The sequence below is a fragment of the Mus caroli genome, chromosome 15, assembly GCF_900094665.2.
Source record: "Mus caroli chromosome 15, CAROLI_EIJ_v1.1, whole genome shotgun sequence".
Taxonomy (NCBI): domain Eukaryota; kingdom Metazoa; phylum Chordata; class Mammalia; order Rodentia; family Muridae; genus Mus; species Mus caroli.
Genome location: NC_034584.1, coordinates 68,277,155 through 68,290,272, shown reverse-complemented (window position 1 = coordinate 68,290,272; position 13,118 = coordinate 68,277,155). Strand labels below are relative to the sequence as shown.

At 53.2% G+C, this 13,118-nt stretch overlaps 2 protein-coding genes across 2 annotated transcripts; both read left to right on the top strand.

Annotated features, from left to right (window-relative positions):
* The first annotated feature begins 1,394 nt into the window (after positions 1-1,394).
* Lynx1 (Ly6/neurotoxin 1) lies at positions 1,395-6,540 on the top strand. Its single transcript, XM_021183689.2, has 4 exons — positions 1,395-1,529; positions 2,368-2,550; positions 2,761-2,862; positions 2,977-6,540. Exons 2-4 carry the CDS (start codon positions 2,499-2,501, stop codon positions 3,171-3,173), a joined length of 351 nt encoding a protein of 116 aa, XP_021039348.1. The 5' UTR covers positions 1,395-1,529; positions 2,368-2,498; the 3' UTR covers positions 3,174-6,540.
* Positions 6,541-7,714: 1,174 nt separating this feature from the next.
* Slurp2 (secreted LY6/PLAUR domain containing 2) lies at positions 7,715-11,634 on the top strand. The gene is made up of 3 exons (XM_021183690.1): positions 7,715-7,772; positions 10,911-11,015; positions 11,267-11,634. The coding sequence occupies exons 1-3, from the start codon at positions 7,721-7,723 to the stop codon at positions 11,401-11,403; spliced, it is 294 nt and encodes a 97-aa protein (XP_021039349.1). The 5' UTR covers positions 7,715-7,720; the 3' UTR covers positions 11,404-11,634.
* The last annotated feature ends 1,484 nt before the right edge of the window (positions 11,635-13,118 follow it).

Genomic DNA, 13,118 nt, shown 5'->3' with positions numbered 1-13,118 from the left:
TCTCTCTCTCTCTCTCTCTCTCTCTCTCTCTCTCTCTCTCTTTCTTTCTTTCTTTCTTTCTTTAATGTATATGAGTACACTGTCACCGTCTTCTGACACACCAGAAGAGGGCATCTGACCCCACTACAGATAGTTGAGAGCCACCATGTGGTTGCTGGGAATTGAACCCAGGTCCTCTGGAAGAGCAGTCAGTGCTCTCAACCACTGAGCCATCTCTCCAGTCATTTTGATCCTTGACCATGCATGTATTAAGATTTACTTGCTGGCTCAGAATATGGTCTGTCTGAATTACTTTTCTATTGGTGTGACAAAACACCATGATCAAGGCAACTTATAAAAGACAGCATTTAATTTTGGCTTACCATTTCAGAAAGGTGGAGCCCAGGAGTGGAGGAGCAAAGGCATGGAGGCAGGAAGAGCTGAGAGCTCAGCCTTGATTCTCCCCCCACACACCATGCAGGATTGATGCTTCATCCACCTGCACAACTCCTCCAAAATGAGCACACCTTTTAGACCCCACATCGGAGACCAAATTTCTGCGCACTGCCACACGGTCTTTGTGTGGAGGAACGGGTATATTTTCTCAGGGACTAGAGTTTATTGGTTGTTTGTCTCCGTTGTTTTTATTTTTATTTGTTTTTTTTTTCAAGACAGGTTTCCTCTGTGTAACGAGCCTTGGCTGCCCTGGAACTTCCTTTGTAAACCAGGCTGGCCTTGAACTCACAGAAATCCACCTGCCTCTACCTACCAGCTCCTACTCCTCTGGTGTGTTTGTCTTAGTTCTAAGGCTCCTTGTATGTATGTGCACATGCACCTGCTGAAAGAATGCCCTATGCACTCTACAGATTTTATTTTCTTCCTCACACAACAGGAAAAAAAGTAGGATTCGTGAAGAACTATTAAATTTTGGCTGCTTTTGAAACACAATAAAAATAAAATGAATTTTAGCTACATAGTGCAATTATTCAGTGGCACACTTTTGATGGTAAGAACTGCTTGTCAGCCATTGGATTCCTCTAAGGCTTGCTCTCGAAAGCGTTTCCAAGTAAGGACAGAGGTGCAGTGAGGTCCTTCTCCAGGGAGTGCCTCTTCCCAGAGTCAGCATGCCCACACAGTGCAGCTTTTGGTCTGTAGGGACAGGGCAGCAGGGATGAGGAGAGCTACGGCAAAACCTGAGGAGAATGTCCAGGAGGTGTACACTCTCCTCTGGGTCGCTACTGAAAATCTTCACATGAGTAGGTGCATTCTGATGCCCAGCGATGCCCAGGCTTTGCTCACTAGGTCCATTACCAGAAAGAGTTTATCCCGGAGACAGCCTACAGAAGGCAGGCTGGGGCGGGGATTGAGCGGTCTCCGGGGCGGAGCGTGTGTCCTGGGGGCGGGGTGGGCGGGGCCAGTCGTGAGCAGGCACTGCGGATCTGTTGCCCCGGCGGAGCCTACTTGGCCTGCCTGCGATGCGGTACTAACACCGCACGAAGTGTGTACAGATTCCCAGTCAGACAGCAGGAGGGACCTGGGAGCAGCGAAGGGTGAGTTTCCATGACGATAGGGATCGTGGTGGTGAAGGGCAAGGGCGAGGTCACTCCACACCCAGCCCGCCCTGGGAGTCCTTCCCAAGGAAGACTGCAGTCTTTCGGGCGGAGCTCCCTGAGAGGGGGCAGGCTCAGTCGAGCCTCAGGCCAGGCCTGAGGCAGGACTTCAGCATCCTAGGCTGGCACCTAGGAAATGGGTCATAAAGGATGGGTTGTCTTCCGGGAGGGTATTTTGGTACCCCTACAGCAAAGGCCGACCCGAGTCTATAGGCAGGGAGAAAAATATTAGTTCACATCCCCCTCCAACGGTCCCAAACACCAGACCCAGCCTACGAAACTCTGTCTTGGGCAAGCATCGTCCGGCCCCTTCCGCTGTGGCGAAGGAGTCACACAGCACTCTACACTTTTCTGCGCACGGGGGTTGGGGAGACTTCACGCAGTGAGAGCAAACGCGAGAAGGACCCCTGCCCCACGAAGAGTCCAAACCTGGCTTCCAGTCCTATTTTGGCAAGCCTCTTGCACTCTGGGCTTTGCCAGGAAGAGACTGCATGCCAAGTATCCCCTGCAAAAAAAAGACACCCTGGGTGAAGTTCTCTTTGTGTTTGGCATTCAAGGACTCTGGGACTTCCTGGTTTTCATTGATGTTGCCCGTTATTCCCCTTCTTTAGCTCTCTCCCGTTTTGCTTGCTTTTGGTCTTCTGTTGGAATGCTCCATATCCCACTCCCTCCTCCCATCTCCAGGTAACTGGAAATCAGTGACACCTACTGAGCTGGGAGGCTCTTGTGCCTGCCCCAGCCCAGCTGTCATTACAAATCTCTGTCATCGTCTGTGCAGGGATGCTTTATCTCTAGGAGGCCAAGAGCTCAGGCAGGGCTTCTGTGCCCTGCTTCTTCCCTGGCTTGAGCTGGATCCAGGACCAGCTGCTGACCTCCTGTTCACTCCGGCACTGCCCTCACGTCTCCGTCATGACCCATCTGCTCACAGTGTTCCTGGTGGCCCTGATGGGCCTGCCTGTGGGTAAGGTGGACAGAGGCTAGAGGGACCCGGTTGAAGCCTGACCCTGGGAAAAGGCAGGTGGAGAGAGGGCAGGCTGGCCAGAATTCTCTCGCCTTCTGGATGTCCTGATCTGGCCCCCAGTGGAAGTGGGAGGTTGCCTGGAGACAGCTGGGGTCTGACTGACAGGAAAAGGATTTCTTCCTGCTCTCTGATCCCCATCCTCATCCACAGCCCAGGCTCTGGAGTGCCACGTGTGTGCCTACAATGGAGACAACTGCTTCAAACCCATGCGCTGCCCAGCCATGGCCACCTACTGTATGACCACACGAACTTGTGAGTCTGGCATCCTGGAGGGAGGCTTCTACCTGCCCTGGTGGACAAGCTAAGATTGGGCTATCCAAGGTTCTGATCCTCTCACTGTAACCTTCTTGTGTCTGTCCCCTGCAGACTTCACCCCGTACCGGATGAAGGTGAGGAAGTCCTGTGTCCCCAGCTGCTTTGAAACCGTGTACGATGGATACTCCAAGCATGCATCTGCCACCTCCTGTTGCCAGTACTACCTCTGCAATGGTGCTGGCTTTGCTACCCCGGTGACCTTGGCCCTTGTCCCAGCACTCCTAGCTACCTTCTGGAGCTTGCTGTAAAGCTCGGTTCCCCAAGCCAGATCTACTCAAACGCAAAACTCTTAAAAACACAGTTTCCCCTTCTCTCCCATTTGCTCCACCCAACCCTCTTCCTTCTGAGACTCCTCAGCAACCATGAGGTCTCATGGCTACCTACGAAAGAACTGATGGCATCCAGATACCTCACTCCAAGGTCATTTGCAGAAGGCTGACATGTGGACCTGTAATGTGCCCACCCATGGGTGGGGCAGGCTGGGCTCCTCCTCTACCCAAGATCAGGGGCATCTGGGAGAGTTGTTTATGGAGGAGGGGTCATCACTCAAGTCAAGGAGCACTGATTTGATAGAATTAGTAACCAAACTCCACCTTCAGCACCCTGCCTCAGTCTACCCAGTAGAGGATGGATCTGCTAGAGGGGTGTGGGGAGCGGCAGAGAATAATGAGCTGGCTAGAAGCAGAGAATGACTCAGCAGGGCTGTCTCCCAAGTTCAGCGCGGCTTGCCAGAGCAAATGTGATGTGGAAGCCATGTGAGGCAGCCCTTTGTCATTTCCACTTATCAGAGGAACTCTGCCAGACCTGATGTTGGGATAGCCATTGGCTAAGGGTTCCTAGCAACGGCGTCATTTCCATAGGCCACTGAAATCCCTCCAGCCCCAGCTCAGCAGGCCCCTTGACCTCCACTAACAGTCCTTCATTCACACACCAGCTGCTGGCCCTTGAAGCTGGCAGGGACTTGGGGGCAGGTGACCCATGCTATTTTTTGTCTGGCCTGTGCACTGGCCAGTTATTCTGGGCATGGCAGGAAGGGATCAGACACAGGTCAGAGCAGGGCAGTAGGGTGACTGAGACAGGGAAGCAGACTTCAGCCAGTGGCTTCCCAGGTTCCGTAGGCAGCTCCTACATCCTTCAGTCTCTTGGTACATTCTCGGGAGACAAATATACAGGGAGCCAACCCAAGTGCTAAGGTGATGACTGCCTGTGAAGTCTATTGTGGCCACAGACTGCTGGGTACCAAGTCTCAGGAGAACCCAGCCCAGATTTAGGAGACACAGATCTGCCTTTCATTCAGTGTAGCTGTCCTTGGGAGCCTTACCATGCTCTCTAACTAGTACCTCAACTCACATGCCACTGAGGAACCCCCTAACACTGGCCCAGCCCAGGGGTCAGGATGCTGGCCAATGTCCATGTAGTGGGACTACCCATGAAGAGTCCTTGGGTCATCACATCACAAATGTTTTTTTCCAACCTCCCAGTGGTGGGAACTGGGGACACAAAGGTCCATCCTGGGGACCTTCTTCCTGGTTCTTGGCAGACCTGAGCTCTGTCTGCTGCTAGAGCTGATGTGGTTTTCCGCCTCAGTTTCCTCCTCCTGGGATAGGCCACTGGAGGATTTGAGAGGGTGGGGAGGGCATCCTGCTGATGGGCTCGCCGAGGTTCTCAGGAACAGGAACAGCGGGGCTTTATTACACAGGTGAATTGGGTGGGAACTGGCCTGGAGCTGAGGAGACACTGACTACGCAGAGGGAAGATGAGTCTCAAGGGAGGCCAGGAAAAGGGAGGGGGAGCGCACATGCACATGTGCACTCAGTGCAGGCAGTGGCTACAGAGCCCAAAAGGCAGCACTGGCTGTGGTGTCCCCTGAGGCCCAGGCAAGATGCTAGGAGGAAGCCAGTGCTGCCCCCACCTGAGCTCACATGGAACATGCACACCACCAGCAGCAGCAAGCATTGAGACTGACCTGTGGAAGCCATAGGGCACTGGCAAGGAGGGTCAGAGGCGGGCCCCTGACTCAGTGGGTGAGGCCCGGGAAACATTATTCTGCATGTGCAAGATCATTGTCCCCAGCTAGATGGCGTCCTCAGCCAAAACTGAGAGGAACCCCAGTTCAGGTCCTCCCTCCTACCACAAGGGGGTGGTGTGGAAGAGGCTTGATTATCCTTGGAGAAGCGCTGAGGGTACTGCAGAGCTGGGGGTCAGCTTCTTTCACCTGTGTCTGGACACCGACCAGATAGGCCCCACAGTGGCAACACTGCCACACAGCCCTACAAGAAGCCCTGTGCCTAGCTAGCACAGAGCCCCAAAAGGTGCTCAATTAATACAGGGCCAAGCCTGCCAGTGGGGGGATGCAGATTAGGGGAACAGACCCAGATGGCCTGTCCTGAATCCTGTCTGGGGTGGTGTGATGAACATCTGTCTAGCCCACTGCAGGTGGCTCTACACACTCCACAACGGTTCTGCAAAAGTGTATGAGGTGGTCATTACTGCGCCCCTCTCACAGGTAAAGGCACTGAGGCACTTCATTTTCCTGGGCCATTCATCTTTCCAGGACCAACACATTCAGCTATGGGTACTCCTCCAACAGCAGGGGGTTCTTTGAGGCTGGGCCCCCTGAAGATGATAGTGGCTTCATCAACCAGAGAATTTCAGAGTGCAGTGTTGTAGGAACCTATGAACCTGAAATGTCAGGACTGGAGGTTTGAGGGGCTGAGGGGTAGGTCAGGGGTGTCTGGCCCTGTGTGTGGAGACAGAGAGAGAGGGAACATGGGATGGGGTAGTAGAGAAAAGTGCAAAGGAACGTCAGTCTTTCTCAGGGCTGATGCTGTCAGGGACTAGGGCTCGAGCCTGTGAGTGTTCTCACACTGTGATAAACAGTGGCTCCTCAACACAGATGGTGTCCAGGATGGCCGGCAGTGGTTATCTAGAGTTGCAATCTAGAAGCTTCTTGGTAGTCGCTGGAGAGAGGCCGCTTGATGGGACAGCACCGAATGCGTGTGCTTCTGTGGGATGTGAGGAAGTTGGGTCAGTGCATGAAGCCAAAGCGTTCTTCAGAGCAGAGAGGGGTGGCTGGTCTAGTCCACCCGAGACAAGCTATCCAGTGAGAGCCATACTCTGCCACCGTCTCTGTGATTACCTTCCCCCAAAGCAGATGGGGACGGGATGCAGAGGCCCGTGTCTTCATCTTCTGCGGCAAGCACGTGAGTTCACATTCTGAAACTCTAGAAAGATTTCTAGGAGTGGGGTGTGCCTTTGCTTTGGTGCATGGTTACTTCCTGGCAAGCACCATGGCAACCCGCAGCACTGAGTGACCTGGGCTCCTCAAGCCATCTCATTGGTGAAATGACAGTGCCAGTACCCTCTCAGCTGGCTCTTGGAAGCCTGTGCATGGGGTCTGCACAGAGGAGGCCCCAAACTATGCATGGATGGACACATGATGCCTAGCACTTCCCTTGGTTGTGTCTCTGCCAACCCCAGGCTCTCACCCAGCAAGGAAATGAAATACACTTTTACGACACATCTCCCTCCCCCAGCCAGTTCCATCCACCTATACGCCAGGGCGGTCCCTTTCAATGTCTGTCCCCCATTGAATGAATAAACAAGTGAAAGACATGTGTCTCTCTTTCTCTCATTCCTTTCTGTCTCTATCCAGATTGCTTTGGTGGATCCTTCTGATCCCGAAGGTCTTTGATTCCTGTCCTTGTACCCAAGCTAGCCAAGACAAGGGAGGTATTAACAGAATACCTGGGGCTCACTAGAAGTCACCTCCATTCTGTAGAAAGAGGCAGACCCACCAGTTCCCATGCATGGACTGACAAGCCTCAGAGTATGCTGAGAAACTGGCTGGGAGACACCGGACTGGAACCCCCTACCTGCTACTTGTGCCTTGGTCTGGCTTTCTGATTCTTGATCCCACATTCTTGTTCATTAATACTCAGGAAGAGAGTCTGACTCTAGTAGCTCCTCTCTCAGTATCTCTGGCCCTTTGCCCTGTCCAACCCCTGGGTTGAGGGGATCCCATAAAGAATGGAGGTCAATCAAAGCCACCTGGACAGCCAGCATAGACACATGGGGTCTCTTGCCTGGCCTCAGCCCCTCTAGCCCAGCCTATTGACAGAATGACCTCTGCCCTTCAATTGCCTGCTTTTGTCTCTTTAGCCCAATCTGGGACCTTTTTAACACCAAAGGCTTTGCCTTCCTCTCCTACTGCCACTTGGTCCCATGCCAGTACAATCCCTTGATTGCTAACACTCACCCCTGATTACCAGTATCACGTGTACAGCCATGATTCTCCTGGCTCTCCTAGTCCTGGGAGGGACAGGACATGACCGAAGCCTGATTTAGCAGATGAGGAAACTGGTCCTTCAAAAGCCGGGCCACCATCCTCCATCCAGAAGGTGCTGCCGAGGAAGACATCCTAGTATCACCTGGCCCCAGCTCCGGTCTCACTTTCGAGTGGAGCAGAGGACTGCTTGCTATACTATGTCCTCTCTGCAGCTGCAGGGTGAGGTGGACTTGTACTGAGCTTCCAGCCTGCGCAAGACCTCCCTTGAAAGCCCTGGGCCTGATGTTTGGCACATCCCTACTCCATGGAGGAGGGAAGAAGGCTTGTGAAATTGTACCTGGCTCCCCAAGGCCACATAGCAACAAGCTCCGCCAGCTCCCATCTGAGCCAGGTTGCAAGTGACTCAGGGCTGGGAGCCAGCAGCAATGGGAGGTGAGGGTGGAGTAGGAGCCACAAGCAGGTATAAGGGGTGGCCAGGGAGTAAGCCTCATCCTCGACTCGGAGAACATGAGGATTCCCTTCTGGTTCCTTCTGGCCGTGGTCTTGAGCATGGAGCTAGGTGAGTCAGGAATATGGCTGCCTTCCCTACTGCCTCTACTTAGCTCTGTCCTTCCAGCCTAGGATACTGCTGACCCTTTGGGGTACCTCTTTCCTTTCTCCTCTCCCCATCCATGACCCAAAAACCCTCCCTATCTACAAGCCTCTGTCTTTTGCTGCTGGCTTTCATAGATCTCTAAGCTCTCTTCTCTGAACCCCACAACACTCAAGCTTCATGCTTCTCAGTTTGAAACCCAACCCTAGGCATCCCCGACTCCATAGCAACAACCTTCCACACTCACAAGCCAGGCACACCTCTGCTACTTTGCCTCCCTCCAGCCCCAGGGCCCCAACTGGTCTGTCTTCTGCAGCCACAACTCTCTCCTGACACGCTCTTACCTCCTTGTTTAGATTCTGTCTGTTCCACCTTCCCAGGGCAATTTCATCTAGTTGACATTCAGTTCCCTCAAACTTCTGTACCCTCCAGGCTAGATAGCTCCTGTAATGGGTGCCTTGATGCCAGTGCCTGCTGATGGCCTCCCAGGGACAGCCACAGATATCATTTCCTATTACTGGCCTTGCCATCCTTTAATGGAGTCCAAGTGGTTCCTATATCCAACCCTGATCAATACCTGAGCAAAGAAACAGTTGCCATCAGCAAACGGTGCTCCAGACTCAGCCAGCCCCAGTTCCCAGAAGCCTCACCTAGCAAACTCTTGGTTTCCATCATGGGTGGGAATGCTCGAGCATTTGGGGTCCACCTGAGCTGTGGGATAGGAGGTCCATGTGTACATCTCTGGCTAGAATTCACTCTTCTTGAACTGGGCCTAATGGGGACTCCCTGACCTGAGGAAGTCTGAACTGCTGACCACCTAATTGCTGCCCGGAGCCTTCAACACAGTCCATCTCCACTTTGATGGCCCTGAGCTCAAGGTTTAGAGACATTTGTCTCTGTCAGGGCTGAGGTTTCAGAGGGAGTGCTCAGCCATGGGCCAGTTGCCATCTTCATCTGAGCCAAGGCTCTAGTATCTCAGGAGCATCTGTGAGCCTGAGGCAAGTCTCTACACAGGGACCTCCCAGGCTCTTCCTTCATACCCACCCCTCGAGACAAAAGCCTCAAGCCTGGCCACTTCAAAGTTGGAGGGAGTCAGTCTCTCTCTGAGTATTCCATGTCCTACATCTTTGCTATATGCCTGTTCTGCCACCCATGGGTAATGCCGTAGACTCAGGGCTCAACATAGCCTGAGAAGGGTAGATTCCATCCTAAGCTGATCCCAGGGTGAGAAAATAAGACCAGGGAGAGAGTAAACTATTCCTTGGCAACACTGCAGTGGGATTGGACCCAGTGGAGTCTGCTGTCTTGAGGCTTGTTCTATTGTCCCTCTTACCTTCTCTAAAACCCTCTCTTGCCTAGAGAGAGAGGGTCTGTCCCTATGATCCTACCTCTGTTCCCAGAGCCAATTTCCTTCTGAGAGCTAAACCTTCCTGGCTTCCTTGAAGACACAAAGACCCCAAGAGGGACAGCCATTCTTTCTCTTCATGACACTGCTCCTGTCCCTGTCCTAGAGCTCATTTGATCCTTTATTCTTTGAACATCTCTTGAGCCTCATCGGTGAAGCAGGATCCAGTGTAACAGATGCTTGGGGGGAATTGGGAAGTGGGAAGGGACCTCCATTCACCCCCAAAACCCTAGTGAATAAGAGTAGGGAGACAGCCTTAAGTACGAACATAACAAGGCCAGCTCGTGATGGCTGTATCAAAGGAGGATCTCTATGCCAGAGCTGAGAGGCTCCCCAGGAGGAGATGGCCTGTGAGATGGGGCTTGATTATGCCATATGGATGATGGAAGGGTGAGCCTGGGCAAAGCTAGGAGGCATGGGAAGGAAGAGAAATGGAAGTTGATGCCAGTCCAATTCTCCCCAGCACCTTGCCTGTCCCTTTTGGTGCCCCAACCACTTGCCCCTCAATCAGCTGCTGTCTATACCTTTCGCTGTGCAGGGAACCCATGTTCAGTCTATTTAGCATCTTTAACATACAGAGGACAGCTACAGACTTCTTGGCTTCTGTTGCTACCTTTTTGTGCCCCTTGCAGGGTCTCAGCTATGGCTGCTTGATAAGGCCCAGTAAACAGTCAAGGCAAACGGTGGGGACCTTGCTGTGGTAGGGACTTGCTGTCTGTCCACCTGCTCTATAGTACATAGGATGAAAACCTCTGCGACTAGCCAGAATGGACCAGCAAACTTACATGTGAGGTCTGGTAGAGGTGTGACTGTAGTAGGAGCCCCAGGCAGGAGCCAGCTTCCTGTCCCAGACACTCCTTGATGGCCCAGGTAGGATGGGATTTCCCCTAGGAGCTTCCCTATTTGGTGTGTCAGCTCAGGACTTGTACAGAGCCCGTGTGCAGTAGCTTGACTGGAGTCATGGAGAATACCCAGGTCTGGGCATGGAATTTGGGACTTTGGAATCCAAGGAAGAAAGCTGAAGGAAGAGAGAGGGAGAAGGCTGCAGAGAAGACAGGGAGAGACAAGGAGACAGAAAAGGGAATCCAGAGAAAGCAAGAGAGAGCAGGGTAGGCTACCCACTGGCCTAACTGGGGATCCCTGGGCTGGATGCAAGACCTGTGATCTAGGATTTGCCAGGAATATGGCCGGTGGAACTCAGAAGGCTCCCACCCTCCGACTGCCTGGCTTTGCCCCAGATTCCTTGCCAACTGGATAAAGGTCCCATCATCTTAAGCCATAGAACAGAGAACCCCAGGGCTAGAACTACTTTTTTCTCAGTTACTTGGAGGTTAAGGAGGGCATGGCTAAAGTCCCAGCTCCCCATACCTCCCTCTCCCTGGTCTTCAGGAGCTGGAACCTCTCCTCCTCTTCTGCAGGAGGTCCACCTCTGCTCCTTCCAGCCCTTGGTACTCTAGGCTGGAACACAGACCAGCTGGCTCCAATGATCACTGTCTCTCACACAGTGGTAGGCTGAGCATCAGGGTTTCCCTTGGCCTTTCTTCCAAGGTCTCTCTCGAGGTGCAAGGCCCCTCAAGGGAGGCAGGGCTGCAGAGCTATGGGACCGGCTTGAGGATGGAAGCTGAGCGCTGGGTACCAGAGCAGGTGGCATCCTCTGCAGGAGTTGCTCACCGGCTGTCCCTGTCTCCTTCTGTCTGTAGCTATAACACAGGGCCTGCGATGTCACCTGTGCAAGGGATTTGGAGGATGCTCTGGACCGTCTCGCTGCCCATGGAGCTCCACCCACTGTGTCATCATTGCCACCCGTGAGTGTGATGGGAGGGATGGGCTGGACACACCCTTCTTGAACAGAGAGCTGGCTCACTGGGCAGGCAGAACCCAGAGCTCAGCAGATCAATAACACAGTAGGAATGTGTCTGGTAGCCTCTGCCTAGGATAGGGACCAGGTCGGGTCTTTCAGTCCTTGGAGATAGCCCTCAGTACAATGGCTGATGTGATAGAGGTTTGGGCAGCTCAGAGCTTCAGGAAGCACCATGGTTTCTCTCTTATCCCCCAGGGTCTCCCATCAGCTTTACAGATCTGCCTCTGGTGACGAAGATGTGCTACAGTGGCTGTCCTCATGTCTCCAGCTTGGACTTAGGTCCTCATGTATCCATCGCCTGCTGCCAGTCCAATCTCTGCAACAGGGACTGACCACACTCCTCCACTCCCAGCTGGCTCCACAGAACAATACCACGCCCCTTGGTCAGGCCTGGTTCTTGGAGATCACTCCAGCTTGGCTATCCCAGAGCCCCCCTCCCCCATTCACACTTCCTTGGGAGGTTCTGAATGAAGTCCTGTGTAAATCCACTGTGACACAAGCTTAAGATCCAATCTGCGGGTCACCCTCAGTGGCAACGAATCTCCCAATAAAAACTACCTGGGTCACATAGTTGGCCAATGGAAGCACCATATCAAGTATTAGGCTTGGCTATAGAGGGAATTGGATTCAGACAGTCCCTTATCCCCTCCCTGTCCCTTGTCAGTCATGGCCTCCTTGACCCAGGCTGTCTACCACAGCCCCACTGACCTTCTCTCTTCTATGAAGAGCCTGCCTATCTTCAGGTAGACACAGGGCCTGAAAGTCACAGGGGCCTGTAGATGGCTGATTCTGTTCTTGAGCAGGCTATGAGGAGGAGCTTAGTCTGTAGGCACTTGAAGAATGCCCTAACTTGAGGCTGGGGTACCTGAGTATTACCCTGATCTGATATGCAGAGGAGTATCCCAAAATTGAGATTAGGGGCCAAGGAGTACCCAGACCTGGGGCTGAGGGCTGGAGAGCACTCTAGCCTAGGGTTGAGGTCTGGGGAGCACTCTAACCTGGGACTGAGGGCTGGGGGAGCACTCTAACCTGGGGCTGAGGTCTGGGGAGCACTCTAACCTGGGGCTGAGGTCTGGGGAGCACTCTAATCTGGGGCTGAGAGCTGGGGAGCACTCTAGCCTGGGGCTGAGGGCTGGGGAGTGCTCTAGCCTGGGGTTGAGGGCTGGGGAGCACTCTAGCCTGGGGCTGAGAGCTGGGGAGCACTCTAGACTGGGCTGAGAGCATTTAAAGAACACCCTTGATCTGAGGTTTGGGGCACTTGAGGAGCACCCTAACCTGGGCTTGAAGGCTGAAGGGAACCCTGACCTGGGGCCAATGAGCACACTCACTCTGAATGAGATTCCAGAAGCATCCTACAGATATACAGTTGGACAGGTGGAGAAGAAGGCCTCTACAGAGAAGGAATGGTGTTAGCTGACCACAGACTTTTGGTGACCATCCACTTCTATTGTCAGGAGCTCTTGAGGAAACCTGCTATCTTCTTGGCCTTGTGTCTCTGGCACCTTGTCCCGTTCTGTCTTTCCTACCATCTCCTGGCCTGGTTTGCTTTGCCTGTGTCTCCCAGAAAGTTGTCCACACCCTGTGTGACCCTGGGCAGAAACTCTGCCTCCAGGTACCCATCAGGAATCTGCAATGAGAAAGCTGTGCCCTGGGGCGGTTGAATAGCACTGCCCAGACAACATATCCACTCACCTTAGTATGGACACGGGGAATTAAATGCCTAGAATTTGTGCCCAGTAAATATTTAATTTCCAGTTCCCAACCAGGCCTGGGGATAAGTTTCTGGCTCCTGGTTTCTGAAGACCAGAAGCACATCACAGTTGATACCTGCCAGAAAAAACAGACAGGCTCTGCCCTGGGCTTGCTTGTCCTCAGCTTGGCAAAGTTCTCACAAAAATAAACACTCGTCAAAGGTGACGCCCAAGAGAAGGGCGATGACCAAGCAGAGAGAAACTGACAGAAAGCTGGAGCCTCAGCATCAGGCAAACCATGGAAAAGAAGTAGCTTGTGCTAGCAGTGCCCAAATGAATAACAGTGTTGCTCAGGG

Bases quoted from the DNA above. Each gene is read 5' to 3' on its own strand.
- Slurp2 (XM_021183690.1), top strand. From the start codon at position 7,721: ATGAGGATTCCCTTCTGGTTCCTTCTGGCCGTGGTCTTGAGCATGGAG. The intron at 7,773-10,910 runs GTGAGTCAGGAA...TTCTGTCTGTAG, and splicing joins GGTCTTGAGCATGGAGCTAG to CTATAACACAGGGCCTGCGA. The intron at 11,016-11,266 runs GTGAGTGTGATG...CTTATCCCCCAG, and splicing joins CTGTGTCATCATTGCCACCC to GGTCTCCCATCAGCTTTACA.
- Lynx1 (XM_021183689.2), top strand. From the start codon at position 2,499: ATGACCCATCTGCTCACAGTGTTCCTGGTGGCCCTGATGGGCCTGCCT. The intron at 2,551-2,760 runs GTAAGGTGGACA...CCTCATCCACAG, and splicing joins CCTGATGGGCCTGCCTGTGG to CCCAGGCTCTGGAGTGCCAC. The intron at 2,863-2,976 runs GTGAGTCTGGCA...TGTCCCCTGCAG, and splicing joins CTGTATGACCACACGAACTT to ACTTCACCCCGTACCGGATG.